Source organism: Pogoniulus pusillus, chromosome 15 (genome assembly GCF_015220805.1).
Source record: "Pogoniulus pusillus isolate bPogPus1 chromosome 15, bPogPus1.pri, whole genome shotgun sequence".
Classification (NCBI taxonomy): Eukaryota; Metazoa; Chordata; class Aves; order Piciformes; family Lybiidae; genus Pogoniulus; species Pogoniulus pusillus.
The window spans coordinates 25,960,912-25,979,976 of NC_087278.1; the positions used below are offsets into that span (position 1 = coordinate 25,960,912).

The following is a 19,065-nucleotide window of genomic DNA, read 5'->3' on the forward strand; positions in this document are numbered from 1 at the left end:
TGAGGACAAACTGAAAGAGTTGGGGCTGTTCAGTCTGGAGAGGAGGAGGCTCCCAGGTGACCTTCTTGTGGCCTTCCAGTATCTGAAGGGGGACTACGAAAAAACTGGGGAGAGATTTTTTTGGGCTATCAGGCAGTGACAGGACAAGGGGGAATGGAGCAAAGCTGGAGGTGGGGAGATTCAGACTGGACCTGAGGAGGAAGTTCTTCAGCATGAGAGTGGTGAGAGCCTGGAATGGGTTGCCCAGGGAGGGGGTTGAGGCCCCATCCCAGGAGGTGTTTAAGGCCAGGCTGGATGAGGCTGTGAGCAGCCTGCTCTAGGGTAGGGTGTCCCTGCCCATGGCAGCAGGTTGGAACTGGATGATCCTTGTGGTCCCTTCCAACCCTGACTGATTCTATGATTTTAAAAAGTAAAGCTCATTCCACCTGCACCACAAAGAAGCTGGAAGAAAGCATCTTCTATTACATGGGATTAGTTGCATTTATGATGGAAACAATTCCTTCCAGAAATAGACTCTCTGATATCTGTGAATTCTGAATAAATTAAGGATACATATGCCAGTATTCTCTACAAAATGAGGTTGATATATGAATTAACAGGGGGAAAAATCTTGTTTAAGTCACTTTATTTTTTTTTTCTAGTTTTTCTCTTCCCTCTTCCTCTCTATTTCAGGCAGAAAAGGAAACAAATGTACCACAGCGCTGCAAGAAAGGCTGTTCCCTTGGTATTTCTGACCCAGCTGGAAGCAGGATGCATTTGAATTCTTTGAAAAATCAACAAATGTAATAAAGAAAAGCCTGTTGGACTGAGACACCCAGCCTGATGCTGAGATTAAAGGCTCTGGAAATACTGCAAACTAACCATGTACCTGCCCTCTCAAAGATTCCTTCATCACTCTGCCATCTGCTGTGAGACTGAAGGCAGGAGAGAGGTGCTCTGAGCCACCCAGGCTCACCTTGCTGCAGTGACCCCAGCCTCTTCACACTGCACACAGGCAGCTGACACCCAAAAGGTGTGCATAAGCACCTAACAGTGTTCTCTCTTGGACCTATGTCTGTAAACCACCTAAATCCCACTGAAATAATGGGACTAGGTGGCTCAGCCATCCAAAGAAGTTACTTAAGTGCATGAGCAGTCAGATAAATATATTCAAAGCCTCTTCTCTTAACATTCTGCTGCATCTAACTTCCCTATCTTTACATAGTTTGGGCACCTCATTACAAGAAGGATGTGGAGGTGCTGGAGAGAGTGCAGAGGAGGGCAACCAAGCTAGGGAAGGGCCTGGAGAATAAATCTTATGAGAAACAACTGAAGGAGCTGGGGATGATTAGTTTGAAGAAGAGGAGGTTGAGGGAAGACCTCATTGCTGTCTACAGCTACCTGAAAGGATGTTGTGGAGAGGTTGGTGCTGATCTCACAGAGAGAACAAGAGGGAATGGCCTCAAGCTGCAACTGGGTAGGTTTAGACTGGACATTAGGAAACTTTTTTTTCCCATCAAGAGTGGTCAGACATTGGAATGGGCTGCCCAGGGAGGTGGTGGACTCACCACCCCTGGATGTGTTTAAAAATCATTTGGATGTGGTGTTTGAGGATATGGTTTAAGGGTGAACTTTGTAGGGTAGGGATAACAGTAGGACTTGATGATCCTAGGGGTCTTTTCCAACCAGAATGATTCTGTGATGGTGGGGATATTAATATTGGTGTGTTTGTATCAATGTACATAGAGTTCTCAGGAATTAATGGGAAATAAGCATACACTTCAATTAATTCACATCAAGTGAAACTGGAAAAATACATAACAGCAAGAGGAACCACGGGAAAGTTTATCAAAATCCATAAATTGGAATCAAATGGATTCTGAAATGTATCCAAGAGAAATAGTGACTGTCACTGAGCCAGGCCCTTGGAGTGGTTTAAATTTATCCAGTGATTTTAATCTTCCCTTTAGCCAGTGTTGACTGAAACTTAGAAATCCCACAACACTGAAGAGTACAAAAGATAAATGAAACCTATGAGGTGCAGATTCTTAAGTTTTAGATCCAGCAATGATGACTTTCAAACTAAAATAACTTCTTTGTTCCATATGCAAAGAACCCCCAACAGTTTGGAAGCAAAATATGCACTTTGCCTTTTAACTCTGTTGGCTCAAATCCAACGTGTGGAGGTTCAAGGATGATAAAGAGCTTTCTTTGATAAGCTGTATAATTAAAGTCTCATTCTTCAGTGCAATGGCTGAATGGGAGTCTAAAGCCAAATTCAGACCATCAGTCAAGAAAATGAATGCAAGGAGAGAGCAGCCAAAGAGAAGATACTTGGACAGTGATGAGAGTCAAATGCTTTTTCTGGAGGGGAAAATGTTATTCCATGACATACTTATCTGCTCATCCTAATACCAAACACTCACTTTATAAAGTGTAGGGAGGTATTTCCATATCAGAAGACAGATGTAGGAACATTTCTTGCTCCCTGCTGTCAGCTGCCAAAATAATTTTACCTGTACCATTTTACTAGTTACTACTACATTCTTCTTCTTAGGATCAGTGCTTAGAGCTGGGTTTTCAAAGCTCCATCTTGGTGAAACTTGAAAGGAGCTGTGATTTAGCATCTTTTCTGCATCTCCAGTATGGAGTCATAGAATTGTTTGGGTTGGAAGGAACATTTAAATGTCATCCAGTCCAAGGTCCTGCCAGTGAGCAGGGACATCTCTGACTAGATCAGCTTGCTCAGAACCCCATCCAATGTGACTGTGAATGTTTCCAATGAATGTTGCATCTACTACCTCTCTGAGCAACATGTTCCAGTGTCTCACCACGCTCAGAGTAACAAATGTCTGCCTTGTACCTAGTCTAAACCAATGCTCCTTCAGTTTAAAACCATCCCCCCTTGTCTTTTCGCAGCAAGCCCTGCTGAAATGATTATCTTCATCTTTCTTAGTCAGTTACTGAAAGATTGCAATTAAGTTCTCCCTGGAGCCCTTCTTCTTCAGGCTGCACAACCCCAGTTCTTTCAGTCTATCTTTATAGTAGGAGAGTTGTCAAGTAGTTTTTGTGGCTCTGGACCTGCTCTAACAGTTCATGTCCTTGTGTTGAGTGCTGCAGGGCTGGACACAATACTCCAGGCAGGGCCTCATCAGAAGGAATCACCTACCTTAACCTGCTGGCCACATTTCTTTTGATGCAGGCCAGGATCATAGAATCATAGAATCAACCAGGTTGGAAGAGACCTCCAAGATCATCCAGTCCAACCCATTACCCAGCCCTATCCAGTGAACTAGACCATGGCACTAAGTGCCTCATCCAGTCTCTTCTTGGATGCAACCTTCTGGGCTGCAAGTGCATATTGCTGGCTCATATCCAGCTTTTCAGGGACCAAGAATGCTGTTGCATGAAGAATGGCATTGAACAATGTGTGGTTCATTTCACATGCACACGTGTGTCTTATCACAGCAGCAAGCAGCACAATCACAATCCCTCACAAAGAGGGAGTGACTATTTTCAGCTTCTCAGTGGAAAACTCAGAGCTGTCAACAAACTACAATGACAGATGGACAGAAATTAAGCGAAATTCCCGTGCCTCTTTGCTGCATGCACCCTTGGAAGCACAGTTAAAGAGAAGCAGAAGAGCTCTTCCTTCTTTTCAGAGCTGCAGACAGTTGGGCAGGTGGGGGAAGCCTGCATCACCTGTATTGCTGTCATGCCAAAGACTACCACTGCTTTCTAACTTGACTGTCTCTCACCAAAGAACATCTCACTTTTCTTGAAAGGCACAATGGAGTAATGCAAAGATGACCACAGAGAGATAAAAGCACACAGCCAGAGGTGGCAAATATGTGCACACCAGCAAACAACGTCTCAATCCATGCTGTCAGGTTACCTTTTCTGTTGTATTTGTGTTGTTGGTTGTGTTCTGGAAGCCTTGGACAATGCCAGAGATGCACAATGGCCCCGCAAAGCCCAGCAAGTCAGCCAAGTAACGGAAGGTGCTGCTGAGAAGAATCGGGCGGCCAAAAGCACTGTACATGGCCAGCCATATGGAGGGGCTCCGGTTGGGCTGCTCTGCTACCTTTTTCTGCAAGACAGAGAGACAGCTGTCAGTGCACCAAGAAGAGGCCTCCCTGGCTGCAAAAGGGAAATGTCATTTCAATCCTGTCTGGATGCCAAACAGTTCCTGAAGGCTGCTTTGGAGTAGGTGAGGTAGCAGACGTGCTGGAGGTATCAACAGAGGCTAGAGATTCTTCACAGCAAGTTCCAATTCTGCCTCTCCTTGGTAACAGCAGGTCCTCACCTCTAAATGCTAACTCTTTCCTAAACCTGGGAACAGAGGAATGCGAGTGCAGATTAATCATACCAGCATGGAGCTGTTGCTCCTTGTCACACATGTGCTGAGGAAAAGGTCTGACCTTTCAAGCCCTTGCTTACATGGGCGATGGAGAGCAGTCCTGTGGAGAGGGACCTGGGGGCTGGTGGCTAACAGTTACCCATGGCACAGCAATGTGCCCTTGTGGCCAAGAAGGTCAATGGCATCCTGGGGTGTATTAGGAGGAGTGTGTCCAGCAGATCAAGGGAGGTTCTCCTCCCCCTCTACTCTGCCCTGCTGAGACCTGATCTTGAATACTGTGTTCAGTTTTGGGCTCCCCAGTTGAAGAGGGACAGGGATCTGCTGGAGAGGGTCCAGCAGAGGGCTACAAAGATGATTATGGGACTGGAGGGCATGGCTGATGAGGAGAGGCTGAGGGACCTGGTGCTGTTTAGTCTGGAAATGAGAAGATTTAGAGGGGGTTTGATAAATGTTTGTAAGTATCTGAAGGCTGCCAGGAGCTGGGGGGGACAGGCTCTGCTCACTGCTCCCTGGGATAGGACAAGGAGCAATAGGTGTAAGTTGCAGCACAAGAGGTTCCTCCTCAATACAAGGGGGAACTTCTTTACTGTAAGCGTCACAGAGCACTGGCACAGACTCCCCAGAGAGGCTGTGGACTCTCCTTCTCTGGAGACTTTCAAGGCCTGTCTGGATGTGTTCCTCTGTGATCTGTGTTGGATAGTATTGTCCTGCTCTGTCAGGGGGGTTGGACTCGATGACTTCCTTGGTCCTCTTCCAACCCCTGACATCCTGTGATCCTGTGGTCCTGTGTGATCTTGACTTTGACAGTAGGGGTGAAGCTACTTGAACCAGTGAAAGCTTCTGATGCGAGGAAGGGATCAAAGTACAAAACCTACTTATACACCTACAAGAACAACATAGTCTAATTTAATTTATAAGTTTTTTTTTCTTGTTCATTTGGCTTGTTTTTTTTCCCTCTATCTTCTGGATGCCTTCCAGGAAAACACACTTCAGCTGATCACTAATTATGCTGCTCAAGAAGGCAAAAGTAATTAACAGGCTATGTTGGTAGATTAAATCAGCTAAGGCTCCTCTCTACCCTTCAGTTCGGGGAGCCTACACAATATCACAATGGTTGCCCTAAAACACCAGCAAACGTCTCTGCATCTAGCCAGAGGAGCTCTGGTATTTCTAAAGAAGAGAGCATTTTCCTTAGCAGCCCTGTGGTCTGCAGAGTGTTTCCTTGTGCTTCAGGCTTTTGACACCCTAAGAAAGCTTCTGTCATTTTTCAAGCAGAAGGGATGCCTGCAAGTTGTAACCCGAGCCAAGCCCTCTTGAGTGTTCACAGACACACTTAAGCAGAGCCCAGGAATAGCAAGGCAAATTAACCAGAGAAAAGCAAGTTTGCCTGTGCCCTGCCTGGCTGCCTTGTCTTCCTGACTCTTCTCTGCCTTTCCTTTTATGTCATTTGAGTAGTTAGATAGAATATGTGCATGGTGCCAAAAATGTACAAGAGTACAGGAGGGCCAGATGGACCTCTGGCTTCTAGAGACTGGGCCAGACTGCTCATAGCCAACGCCAAGAAGCTTAGTACACAGAAATAAGCAGCATGGGGACAAAATTGAGCTAACATTTCAGGAAGTGGAACGAAAGAATGAAGCTGCTGCTTCTGATGAAGGAAAGGGTAGAAGGGGCTCAGGTGAGTTTCACAGACAAAATTGTTGCCTGATGGGTTTTGAGCAAGACAGGCACTACAGAGGCTTGTGTTGTGTTCCTCAAACTAATGAACTGCACTTTAAGAGCTTGATAGGAGCTGTGCTAAGTTGTTAAGAAACACATCTGTCATCTGTTGGAATAGAATGGCACATGCTATTCAGAACATTCAACTAATGGTAGATTTGCCAAATGGCAATGCTATATTCTTATCTCTTCAGCAAGGTAAGAAGGGTTTGGAAAGGACTAGAAGCCTTCTTTTTGCAGGAGCATGGATCACAACTGAGCTCAGCTATCTGCAGGCACAAGCAAGGGTAATCACAGTATCACAGTATCATCAAGGTTGGAAGAGACCTCATAGATCATCAAGTCCAACCCTTTACCACAGAGCTCAAGGCTAGACTATGGCACCCAACTCAATCCAAAGAGATCTGAGTGGCTCCTCTTGCTAGCTCAGGAAAATTAGTGTAAAGTACACCCTGGCAGCAGAGACAGTGATAGATTATCTCCTCCATATTGTAGATCATGCTTCAACCTGAAGAATTTTCCTAATTCTAGGGCTGGTTTCCAGTCTGACCATGCACAAACCAACATATTTTTCCACAGGAGTGAACTTCAGTGAATTCCACTGCCTGGCTCATTGAACTGGCTTTAGCCCTTTGCTTGACTTTCTCTATGAACTATCAGTTTACTCTAGGGTTACAGCCTGTTTTCAAATAGCAGCACAAATGTGCTAGAGGCTGTGGCAAACTCAAGTCTTTAAACAACCATGGAAAGGAAACAAAACCTGTTGCAAAGCAGCTTTATAAACATAGGCATGTGTAACTATGGGTAACTGCCCTGGGTTGGACTTGGACCCCAACAAATTGGAATTAACTCCCAGAATAAATTACCAAACAAACTCAGAACTGGGAAGCAAAAAACTGAAAGTTATATTGACAGAAGTGGGCTAAAATATAGAAGTATAAAAGGAAATGAGCATATACACAGAATATTTACATAGAGTTACAACTTGGCAACAATACAAGAACCCCATTGTACAATACTTCATCTTCCCCCCATCCCAACCTTGAGCAGCTCAGGGGGACTGCTAGCAGCTCACTCCCTCCTTTCCCTTCCTGGTACCTCACAGAAACAGTATAAGCCAATTGAGCCAGGAGAATGCCAGAAGGGAGCTAAGAGAGCTGTGCAAGCAAGCAGAGCCATAGAGAGAAAAGAAGAAGGGCAGCACAAGTTTGTGCTACCAAGCATAAGCTATCCAACAAACAAATGGGATGATACAAACCTATCAGTCATTATTATTCTGTGTCCAGTGCCTAACTTTATTTTTTACTCAAGGTCTCTCTGGAAAATTCCAATTCTTGTTTGCAATTAGGAATTAAGCTGAAGTATTAGTTCTAAATCATAACCATAGCATTTCTGCATGACGTGGTGGGGGCAGCTGCACACTGGAAGTTTGCACACGTGAGCAATAGCCCCTTTAGACTGTCTTTTGGCAGCAGAACCATGTCTCTGTGCAGGCACACACAGTATCTGCACGTGTCAATGAGCTACAGACAAATGCTTGCACCCACTCATCATGCCTGTCATTAAGAATGGCATGGAGAATCAGAGCCTTGGGGCATGTAGATTCCTAAGGGTCTTTGGTTTCTTTAAGCAGGATTTAGGCACCAAATGCTTCTTTAAGGAGATGGCCTAAAGGATGCACTTTACGAGGAGAGGCTGAGGGAGCTGGGATTGGTTAGCCTGGAGAAGAGGAGGCTCAGGGGAGACCTTATTGCTGTCTACAACTACCTGAGGGGTGGTTGTGGCCAGGGGGAGGTTGCTCTCTTCTCTCAGGTGGCCAGCACCAGAACGAGAGGACACAGCCTCAGGCTGTGCCAGGGGAGATTTAGGCTGGAGGTGAGGAGAAAGTTCTTCCCTGAGAGAGTCATTGGACACTGGAATGGGCTGCCCGGGGAGGTGGTGGAGTCGCCGTCCCTGGAGCTGTTCAAGGCAGGATTGGACGTGGCACTTGGTGCCATGGTCTGGCCTTGAGCTCTGTGGTAAAGGGTTGGACTTGATGATCTGTGAGGTCTCTTCCAACCCTGATAATACTGTGATACTGTGATACTGTGATACTGTGATACTGTGAAAAGCCCAATTCCAATGACTCTATTTTCTGCTTAAAACAGAAGATCTCTAGTCCCTGTAAGCATCAACTACAAAAGGAAAGAGGAGCAACCTAAATCTTTTAAACCAGAAATAATTGTAATGCTTAGGTTTCACTTCAGAGCTCATGGAAAGGATCCTGCAGCTCCATCCTTTGCTGGGAGCAGAGAGCTGCTCCTCCTGATTTCTCCCTGCATTGCAGTTCTGAATTGTAAACTGCATGTAAACATCTTTATCTGGTGTGTGCAGGGATGGGATTGACATGCTTCTGTCCTGTGTGCTGCACTTCCCAAAGCAGCCTCTGAGTGCTTGCTTTCCCTCTCTTTTATCCATGAGAATTTGTCTGTATGGACAAATCAGGGAGGCAGGTGCTCAAATCCTTTCTCCCTTCTGCAGAACAAAATATTGCTCCTTTTTTTCCTCTGCTTGTTGGTTGTTGCTGTTGTGGTTTTGTTTTGTTTTGTTTTGTTTTGTTTTAATTTGGTGGTATTTGGGGTTTGGGAGGCTGTTTTCTTTGGAGGGATTCTTTTTGTGTTTTTGTGTTTGGTTTGTTTTTTTGTTTGGCAGAAATGATCAGTTTTAAGCACAAATGAAACACTTCTTTGTTTGTTTTCCCTGTGCTGGTTTGAAGCTAGCTGGAATATTTTGGTGAGAAGAATTAGATGCGAGGCTGTGAAAAGGAAGCAGTGGTGATGTCTATTTCATTCATAGGCTTGCTGAGATGTATAAAAACAAGAACACAAACATAGATAACACAATTGCTCTCTTTGGCTCTGGCTGCCTCCCTTCTCTCCCTAACCTGCTGTCTGTGTAACTAATCTGTCTGCTTCCTAACCCCCTTAGCTGATTCTCCAAACTCACCTTGAACGTAAGGCAAAGTCTGGGGTATGGTAGAGGTGTGGAAAGAAGGAGGAAGGGTGGTTGGGAGCCCCTCCTGGGGACTCTGGCTTCTGGGAGGGCTGCTGTGTTTCTATATTACTTCTTTAACTGGTATATTTCTGTATGTAGCTGTAGATATTGTAAATGTCTGCTTGTACATTGTGCTAAGCTGTAAATCATAGAATCACAGAATCAACCAGGTTGGAAGAGACCTCCAAGATCATCCAGTCCAACCTAGCACCCAGCCCTAGCCAGTCAACTAGACCATGGCACTAAGTGCCTCATCCAGGCTTTTCCTGAACACCTCCAGGGACAGTGACTCCACCACCTCCCTGGGCAGCCCATTCCAATGCCAATCACTCTCTCTGCCAACAACTTCCTCCTAACATCCAGCTTAGACCTGCCCTGGCACAACTTGAGACTCTGTCCCCTTGTTCTGTTGCTGGTTGCCTGTCGGAAGAGACCAACCCCACCTGGCTACAGCCTCCCTTCAGGTAGTTGCAATGAAGTCTCCCCTGAGCCTCCTTTTCTCCAGGCTAAACACCCCCAGCTCCCTCAGCCTCTCCTCATAGGGTTTGTGTTCCAGGCCTCTCACCAGCTTCACCACCCTTCTCTGGACACGTTCCAGCCAATTTCCAGCTCAGCTGAATCCAGTCTGGGTGATATTCTTATGTGTGTGTGTGGGTAACACCCAAACCATCACATCCCCCCCCTTTTTTTTAATCTAAGTACACCCAGAAATTGCTCTGGAAACCCCTGCCCTAACCAGTGGGTTTGTCCAACATGGTTCTGTACTCGGGGTCTGGCTAGGATGGAGTTAACTTTCTTCCTAGCAGCCCATACGGTGCTGTGTCTTGGACTGGTGACTAAGACCCTGTTGAAAAGGCACCAGTGTTTTGGCTGCTCTGGATATGTGGTTTTGGTTCTTTCTCTTACTGGACAAAAAACTGAAAGTGAAGATGAGTGTTTCCAGCTGAAGCTGTGTTTTCTAATTTAAGATGCTGTCACAAGTAGCTAAGATTTAAACAAAGCTTTCCCTTTCAGAATGAAATCTAGCAAGGGACCAGTCTGTTATGGTTTTAGTTTCCAGTTGCTCTCCATCTGGCAATTCCCTTCTGCTGTAAATTCACTTAAAACCAAACAGTAACCATTGGGTTGGAACTTCCTAGGCCAAGTTTTACCTTGGAACAAACAGTCCTAAGTTAAAAATTCCTAAAACTAAGGTTTCATTAAAGCACAAAAAAAAACCTCAGTACAATCTCTAAGGCCAAACAGTGACATGAACATCTTTGGTTACCTTTTGTTCTTCATAGGCTTCTTTGAGACAAACATAATTTGTCAGTGCTCTCATTGCAATTGGAAGCTTCCCAATGGCCTTCAGGTCCACAGGCTTCTTGTGAGCAGATATAATAAGAGTATTCATCCACCAGTAAGTTGCCTTTGAGAGCAAATTGACAAATGGCTGCAGAAACCTCACCCCCAAGTCCTGTAGATCCTCTGGTGGCTTTACTTTCTGAGGGTTCATGAAGAATACATATCTCTGGAAAGGAGAAAATAGGCAGCATGTGCTTAGGAAGCACCTTACTGAATATAATGCAATTATATAATACAGCTATAGTGTCAAATTTGCATTTAAAGGTTTATTGAGGGTAGTTTTCCTAGTTAAAATCATGCATAATACAACTATAGTGTCAAATTTGCTTTTAAAGGTTTATTGAGGGTAGTTTTCCTAGTTAAAATTATGTATAACACAACTATAGTGTCAAATTTGCTTTAAAAGGTTTATTGAGGGTAGTTTTCCTAGTTAAAATTATGTATAACACAACTATGGTGTCAAATTTGCTTTTAAAGGCTTATTGAAGGTAGTTTTCCTAGTTAAAAGTATGTATAACACAACTATAGTGTCAGATTTGCATTTAAAGGTTTATTGAAGGTATTTTTCCTAGTTAAAAGTATGTATAACACAACTATAGTGTCAAATTTGCATTTAAAGGCTTATTGAAGGTAGTTTTCCTAGTTAAAATTATGTATAACACAACTATAGTGTCAGATTTGCTTTTAAAGGTTTATTGAGGGTAGTTTTCCTAGTTAAAAGTATGTATAACACAACTATAGTGTCAAATTTGCATTTAAAGGTTTATTGAAGGTAGTTTTCCTAGTTAAAATTATGTATAACACAACTATAGTGTCAAATTTGCATTTAAAGGTTTATTGAAGGTAGTTTTCCTAGTTAAAATTATGTATAACACAACTATAGTGTCAAATTTGCTTTTAAAGGTTTATTGAGGGTAGTTTTCCTAGTTAAAAGTATGTATAACACAACTATAGTGTCAAATTTGCTTTTAAAGGCTTATTGAAGGTAGTTTTCCTAGTTAAAAGTATGTATAACACAACTATAGTGTCAAATTTGCATTTAAAGGTTTATTGAAGGTAGTTTTCCTAGTTAAAAGTATGTATAACACAACTATAGTGTCAGATTTGCATTTAAAGGTAATTATACATTGAGATTAAATATGCATTTGCATGGAAACAGAAGCATTTCTATTTTGACAACACAGCTGTCAAGAACTTGGGTAGATGATGAGGGGGGTAGAACACCTCTGCTGTGAGAACAGACTGAGGGAGCTGTGGTTGTTGAGCATGCAGAAGAGAAGGCTCTGGGGAGACCTAATAGCAGCCTGCCAGTATCTCAAAACAAGGCTCAGGGGGACTGTTTGCAAAGGTCTTCAGTGACAGGACAAGGAGCAACAGTTTGAAATGAGAGAAGAGAAGATTTAGATTGGATATTAGGAACAACTTCTGCACCATGAGGGTGGTGGAACGCTGCAACAGGTTGCCCAGGGAGGTAGTTGAGGCCCCATCCCTGGAGATATTCAAGGTGAGGCTTGACAGGGCTCTGAGCAACCTGATCTAGTAGAGAATATCCCTGCTGACTGCCAAGACTAGGACTAGAAGACCTTTGGAGGTCCCTTCTAACCTAACTCATTCAATGATTCTATGAATATGGGATGTGTACATAGCTCTGTAGCCTACGAGCTCTATCTCTAGCTGAACAACAACAACAACAAAAGAATTGTTGGGATATAATTACATTTTAAATGATCATGGGTAAGAACTTACACATTCTCTGTAAATACAGTTCATTATGTAGTTTAACATAACATATACTGTGTAGATTTCTAACACACCCTTACATGCACAGATATTTATATATATATATGTATTCATATACATATGCTTGTGTATATATATAAGCATTCACATATCTATATTAATGTATATATGGAGAGATAGATACAGATATATATAGATATAATTGTATATATGCACAAATAAATATGCAGTCTCTATGTGCATACAATAAATACACATAATACCATGCCCAGGGGACACATCAAGGACCATCTGGTTTTGATTTCTATAGCATCAATCAGATATTTACAACCAAGCTAAACTTGGGTCTAAAACATGCCACAAGCTGGAATTACTGAGACTAAAGATTCCTCTCCATCCCCAAGATACTGTTGATATCTTTTCAGATCCTGAGAAACAAACCAACCACATACCCTGACTCGAATGACATTGATCTCCACAGCCATCAGCAGCCCATAGAGAATCACCATAATTCCAGTGATGCAGAAGCGCAGCTGAGAAAAGGACACACCGTCCTGGCAGTATCTGACTAGCTTGATAGTTTTGGTGACAAAGGCCATTATCCAGTAAAGAAAGAGAGCTGTAACACAGGTGCACATGCATCAGTAAGAAAAAGAAAACAAATGTTAAACTACACCAGTGCTGCAGAAGTTCTAACTCCCTCCAATAGAAATATCCCATGGCTTAGTGCAATGCAGCACAGTGATCTTCTGTATCATCAGCCTGCAGGTTGGAGGTGTGTGATGCCAGCCATGGTCAGCAACTTAGGTTCAAGAGGTTTGCTTTGCAATACCTTTTCCCAAGCCACTCTTTTCTCTTTGCTGCACCAACACTCTTCAAAGAGATTAACTTAGGTTCAAGAAGTTTGCTTTGCAATACCTTTTCCCAAGCCACTCTTTTCTCTTTGCTGCACCAACACTCTTCAAAGAGATCCACAGTGCTGGGGCTTTGTACAACTACAAAAGGCCACTGAAGGTAATCTGAAGAGGAACTTTGTTGTTAAAAAGAGGTAAAAGTCACTTGTGAGACCTGACAAATATTACCTCTTTGGTAAAGCAGAGAGCAGGACAGGTGAGCATATGGGATTATGCTTATTTTGAAACAGAATTCATGTAGTTTAATTATGTCTTGCGTTCTGTCAGCAGCTTGTGCAGGTGGTTGAGTTATGGAATATATTCATACATGTGTCTGAAGGGGGCCTACAGGAAGGCTGGGGAGGGACTATTTACAAGGTCTTGTAATGACAGGATGAGGGGTAATAGGCTTAAGCTGGAAGAGGGGAGATTTAGACTAGATGATATGTGGAAGTTCTTTATAGTGGGGTGAGAGTTCTTTATAGGGGGGAAGTTCTTTATAGGGTGGTGAGACACTGGAACGGGTTGCCCAGGGAGGTTGTGGATGCTTCCTCCCTGGAAGTGTTTAAGGCCAGGTTGGATGAGGCCTTGAGCAACCTGCTCTAGTGGGAGGTGTCCCTGCCTACGGACGATCCTTGACGTCCCTTCCAACGTAGCACATTCTATGATTCTATGATTCCATGTCTGGAACATTATCCTGCAACATCTAGTTGATTGGCTAGGGCTGGGTGCTAGGTTGGACTGGATGATCTTGGAGGTCTCTTCCAACCTGGTTGATTCTATATATATTATAACAACTCCAAACCCATCCCCCAACACCAAACAAAAACCACCAATGGAAAATATCTAAACAAGTGACCAACAACAAAAAAAAAAAGCCTCATGCCCCAACAAAAGCCAAAAACTCAAACCAAAAACCCCTACCAAAACCACCCCAAACGAATCCTCCTCAAGTAACCCAAGGAAGCAAAACATGCCATGGTCTAGTTGATTGGCCAGGGCTAGGTGCTAGGTTGGACCTGATGATCTTGGAGGTCTCTTCCAACCTGGTTAATTCTATCATTCTATGATCTCCTGACAGAGACAGTAGACCCCATAACTTCAGAATCAACCACAAGGGATGCTGAGGAAATGTGATATGCATAGGGTGGTTTGTGATTAGACTGTTATTAAAAGTGTCCTTTGAAATGGTCCTTTTGAATGAAGACAAGGTTTTGTCATTTGTCAAAATAATAATCAGTGTTAAAAAACAAACAAACAAACAAAAAACTCATGCTAAAAGCACAATAGAATCATAGAATCAACCAGGGTGGAAGAGACCTCCAAGATCATCCAGTCCAACCTAGCACCCAGCCCTAGCCAGTCAACCAGACCATGGCACTAAGTGCCTCAGCCAGGCTTTTCTTGAACACCTCCAGGGACAGTGACTCCACCACCTCCCTGGGCAGCCCATTCCAATGCCAATCACTCTGGGAAGAACTTCCTCCTGACATCCAGCCTAGACCTCCCCAGTGCAACTTGAGATTGTATCCCCTTGTTTCCTTGCTGGTTGCCTGTCAGAACAGACCAACCCCCTGCTGGCTACAGCCTCCCTTCAGGTAGTTGTAGACAGCAATGAGATGCCCTCTGAGCCTCCTCTTCTGCAGGCTGCACACCCCCAGCTCCCTCAGCCTCTCCTCATAGGGTTTGTGCTCCAGGCCTGTCTCCAGCTTTGTTGCCCTTCTCTGGACACATTCCAGCACCTCAACATCTCTCCTGAACTGAGGGGCCCAGAACTGGACACAGCACTCACAGTGCTTTTCCTCCTGTGATTGTCTTTTAAAACAGTTTCCAGTGTGCGCTTAAAAAACCTGCAATGACTCCCACAATAATACTGGTTCAAAGAGTAGAGAATTATTCCTCCCTCTTAACATTGTCACTCTTTTCACCATCCTCCTCAACAGACACAAGCTGACTTGGGCTAAACCAGTGAGCTGTGCAAGAGTGCATTAACTCCAGACTTAGACTTACCCAGCAGTAACTTTGGAAAGTTTGAGGTTTCAATATTGTGGTAGTAGACGATCGACACCGTGGCAGCCACAAATCCCATGATAGCTGGCAGAAAGAGATGTAGATGTCGAGATTTCATTTGCCTGAAAGTAGATAAGGTACAAATCGTTGAATTTGGTGTCTTTTTCACCACTGTTACATTCCTAGGTGGTTTGCTAATCTACTTAAGAGGACAAATACGGCTTTCATAAATATGATTTTCATAGGGACAAACATGAGACAGCAATGGTGGCTTGCAGCTCAGAAGGCAAGGGGGTCATGGGCTGCATCAAAAGAAGTGTGGCCAGCAGGATGAGACCTGGAACTGAGAGGTTAGAGAACTGGAGAACCTCCCCCATGGGGACAAGCTGAGAGACTTGGGGCTGTTCACTCTGGAGAAAAGAAGGCTCCAGTGAGACCTTAGAGCAGCCTTCTGGTACCTGAAGGGGGCCTACAAGAAAGCTGGGAAGGGACTTTTTACAAGGGTTTGTAGTGAAAGGATAAGAGGGAATGGATTGAAGGTGGAGGAGGGCAGATTGAGACTGGAGATTAGGAAGAAATTCTTTCAAGTGAGGGTAGTGAGACACTGGAACAGGTCGTGGATGCCTCCTCCTTGCAGGTGTTCGAAGCCAGGCTGGACAACACCTCAAGCAGCCTATTCTGGTGAAAGGTCCTTTCCAACCTAAACCATTCTAGGAATCTATGGAAAAGACTTTCATCATATGAATGCTTTAACTTTTGCCATATGAATGCTTTAACTTTAACTTGCCATTACAGCTTGAGAGTAACAAAGTGCTATGAGTAATCATTTCACCTTCGTCCCATTAAAATGTAGATAGCTCATGAGATTGTGCCCCATCTTTTTTGAGGTAAAACTTCCTGGGCAGCCCATCACTCCTTAACAGCATGCATTAATGAATGCAGTTAGCTTGGTTATCTCCTGAACACCATCACTTACGTATCAGAAACTATGCCCTCTGCTATTTCACACACGTGTACGAACAGGAGGGTGAATGTCAGGATCCACCGCAGGTTGTGTCCAGGGAAGTGCAGCCAGGTATTGTGGTGAATCTGAACTTTGGAACTTTGGCTTCCCCAGCCTGGGAAATAATAGTAATGAAAGAGGAAGGTTATCACACAGCCAGTTATCAAGTCTCTATTGTAACCCATAGGTCACACTTAGTAGTATAACATCAACACAAGAATACGAGTCTATGTTGTCCCTATTAAGATGATGCAGGAGCATCTGGCTTGCCATGTAGCTCCTCATGATTTAGATCTGACCCTGCAGACAACAGGACAACAGCCATCCCTAGGAGAAGAGGCCTCTGGAGAAGACAAAGAAGCATCTCACAAGTTTTTCTATCACACAACAGGTACTAAGAGCTCTAAAGTGAATGTGTCATTGTGTTTTTTCCAGACACAGACATGAGCAAGCAAAGGTTCAAACGGATGGAAAAGTTGCATTCTCCAGTGAGACTTAGGAGGCCAATTTACTTCAAACCAATACAATTTATTATCTCTGTCTCAGGCATAACACAGATGTGCATATATACACACAACCTACAATTTAATCTAGCGTGGTTTTTCTTAACATCATTAGACAGCAGAGGCATTCTTCAGTGACTGCAATGTTATGCCAAAAATAATTGGTTACTACCTGCAAAAAAACATTAAAGCAGCCTGCTACAACTTGATGCTTAAACCAGAATGTTGTGAAAGGTTCTCAGACCTTGCACTGAGCTTCCATCAATCAGGACTGCAGAAAGCTTTGTAATTCAAGGGTGACTTCTCAGCTCAACAAAAGAGACAGCATTGACATAAAGATCCAGCACTGGTACAAGGAGTTCTCCATAACCTTTGGAACTTGTTCCAGTCTTTGGTTTTCTTTTGTCAGACCTTAGGTTTTATTCTCCTGCTTAATTATCTGACTAGTTTTCAGTCACTGGATCTTGTTATACTTTTGATAGGGAGGTACTGAGCGCCTTTGCTCATAGCTTCCTGCAGCCTATTAGTCAGTCACTTCAGGTTCTGCTTGCATAATGGAAGTCCTTACATCTCTAGTTCAAATGCAGTTCCAAATTCTAACCTTCCTCCCTGAAGAAATGTATCCCTATGTATATGCATGACACAAGGAAGGTAACACAGACAAAGTGACATTTCTTCTGCACTGTCAGGAAATATTGATTTCTATTAACATTTCTAGTCATTTGGACAATTATTCAAGCCTCTTCAACTCCTGCAATCAGTTACAATGTCACTGTTTGGCAACTCTGGAAAAGTATTCAATTGTATTTATTTTCTTACTGAAAATAAGTAGACAAAGATGGAGAAAAAGCATCACTACCACACTAGTTTAGATGTTTGCTTTGCTTCTTTTTACAAGAATATGGAGGTTAGAGACCCTTCACCACCCTAAATTCCTCAAAGGAGAATCATAATTTCATATATTCACTTCCTGTGGAATAGGATTACCTCCTTTGCTCTACTTCTCTTTACAGGTGTTGACAAAAGAAGTAGTAAGTCTACATTTCCTGCACTCCTTCTAGCCTTAGTCCTGAGTTGTGCATGTTGGATATTCTCTGATTTTCACGTAAGTTGGAAGGAGTTCAGACCCACTCTCATAATCTTCTAGTGTCTAATAATAGCTAAGTTTGCAAGTTCCTAATTTCAAATCTGAAGAAAAAAATCTCAAGAGAGAAAATTCAAAGCACTTGGAACTGATTATATATATATTTTTTTGGTTCTTCATCTGTCTTTTCATGCTCCTTAGTTCAGATTTGCATCTAAAATTGTCCTCACTTCAAGATAGTTGGTTTCAGCCCTTTGGGTCAAGCCATCCTCTCTCTCCTGTTTTCAAACTAACATATACAAAGCATCCAATGGCTTGCACTAGAGACCTTCAAACACATGTAAACATGACTACCTATAAATACTTGTTCACAGAATCACAAAATGTTAGGAGTTGGAAGGGACCTCCAAAGATCATCCAGTCCAACTACCCTGCGAGAGCAGGGTCACCTAGAGTAGGTCACACAGGAACACATCCAAGTGGGTTTGGAATGTCTCCAGAGAAAAGAGACTCAACAACCTCTCTGGGCAGCCTGCTCCAGAGCTCTGGCACCCTCACAGTAAAAAACATTCTCCTCATGTTCACGTGGAACTTCCTCTGCTCCAGCTGCACCCATTGCCCTATGTCCTATTATTGAACACCACTGAGCAGAGCCTGGCTCTGTCCTCCTGACACTGCCCTGCACAGCTTGATAAACATGAATGAGGGCACCCCTCAGGCTACTCTGCTCCCAGCTCCCTCAAGCTGTCGTCAGCAGGGAGATGTCCCCCTGCCTTCAGCATCTTTGTGGCTCTGTGCAGGACTCTCTCAAGCAGTTCCCTGAGGTCCTTATTGAACTGAGAGGCCCAGAACTAGACACAATATTCCAGATGTAGCCTCACCAGGGCAGAGTAGAGGGACATGAGAACTTTTCTTGACCTATTCACCACTCCCCTTCTAATGCACTCCATTATCTATTGGCTGCCTTGGCCACAAGGGCACATTGCTGGCACATCAACATCCTGCTGTCCATCAGGTGCCAGGTCCCTTTCCCCTTCACTGCCCTCCAACAGTTCCAAATCTACACTGCTCCATGGTTGAAGTGTTTATAGTATTGCACATGGAATCACTCACCAATGAACAAAATTGGGAAGGTGATGAACAGCAAGAAGACATGAGGGACCAAGTTGAGAGCATCCACAAAGCAGACATTCCTTAGAACACCAGCACTGATGTTATAGGCTGAAGCGTTGTCGTTACCACAGAAGGCGAGCCTCATGGCTTCCAGGAGGTTTGGCTGCCACAAAAGAAGAGAGAAGAGTTGGCTATCCAAGCTGTCAGAACTCCCTTTAGCTAAACACAAAACAAAACAAGGAGACTGAGAAGGAGCACAGTGAACAGCCCACAGAGAGATATCT

The 19,065-nt window shown here is 43.7% G+C and overlaps 1 protein-coding gene across 1 annotated transcript in view; it reads right to left on the reverse strand.

Annotated features, from left to right (window-relative positions):
- ABCC9 (ATP binding cassette subfamily C member 9) overlaps nucleotides 1-19,065 on the reverse strand; it is a 100,710-nt gene that overhangs the window by 68,655 nt on the left and 12,990 nt on the right. Inside the window, exons 2-7 of the mRNA XM_064155936.1 lie at nucleotides 18,782-18,944; nucleotides 16,055-16,196; nucleotides 15,079-15,200; nucleotides 12,628-12,794; nucleotides 10,359-10,601; nucleotides 3,875-4,069 (exon numbers count right to left, since the gene is read on the reverse strand). Of these exons, the coding sequence (XP_064012006.1) occupies nucleotides 3,875-4,069; nucleotides 10,359-10,601; nucleotides 12,628-12,794; nucleotides 15,079-15,200; nucleotides 16,055-16,196; nucleotides 18,782-18,926 (1,014 nt within the window). The 5' untranslated portion in view covers nucleotides 18,927-18,944. The remainder of the gene's footprint in view (nucleotides 1-3,874; nucleotides 4,070-10,358; nucleotides 10,602-12,627; nucleotides 12,795-15,078; nucleotides 15,201-16,054; nucleotides 16,197-18,781; nucleotides 18,945-19,065) is intronic.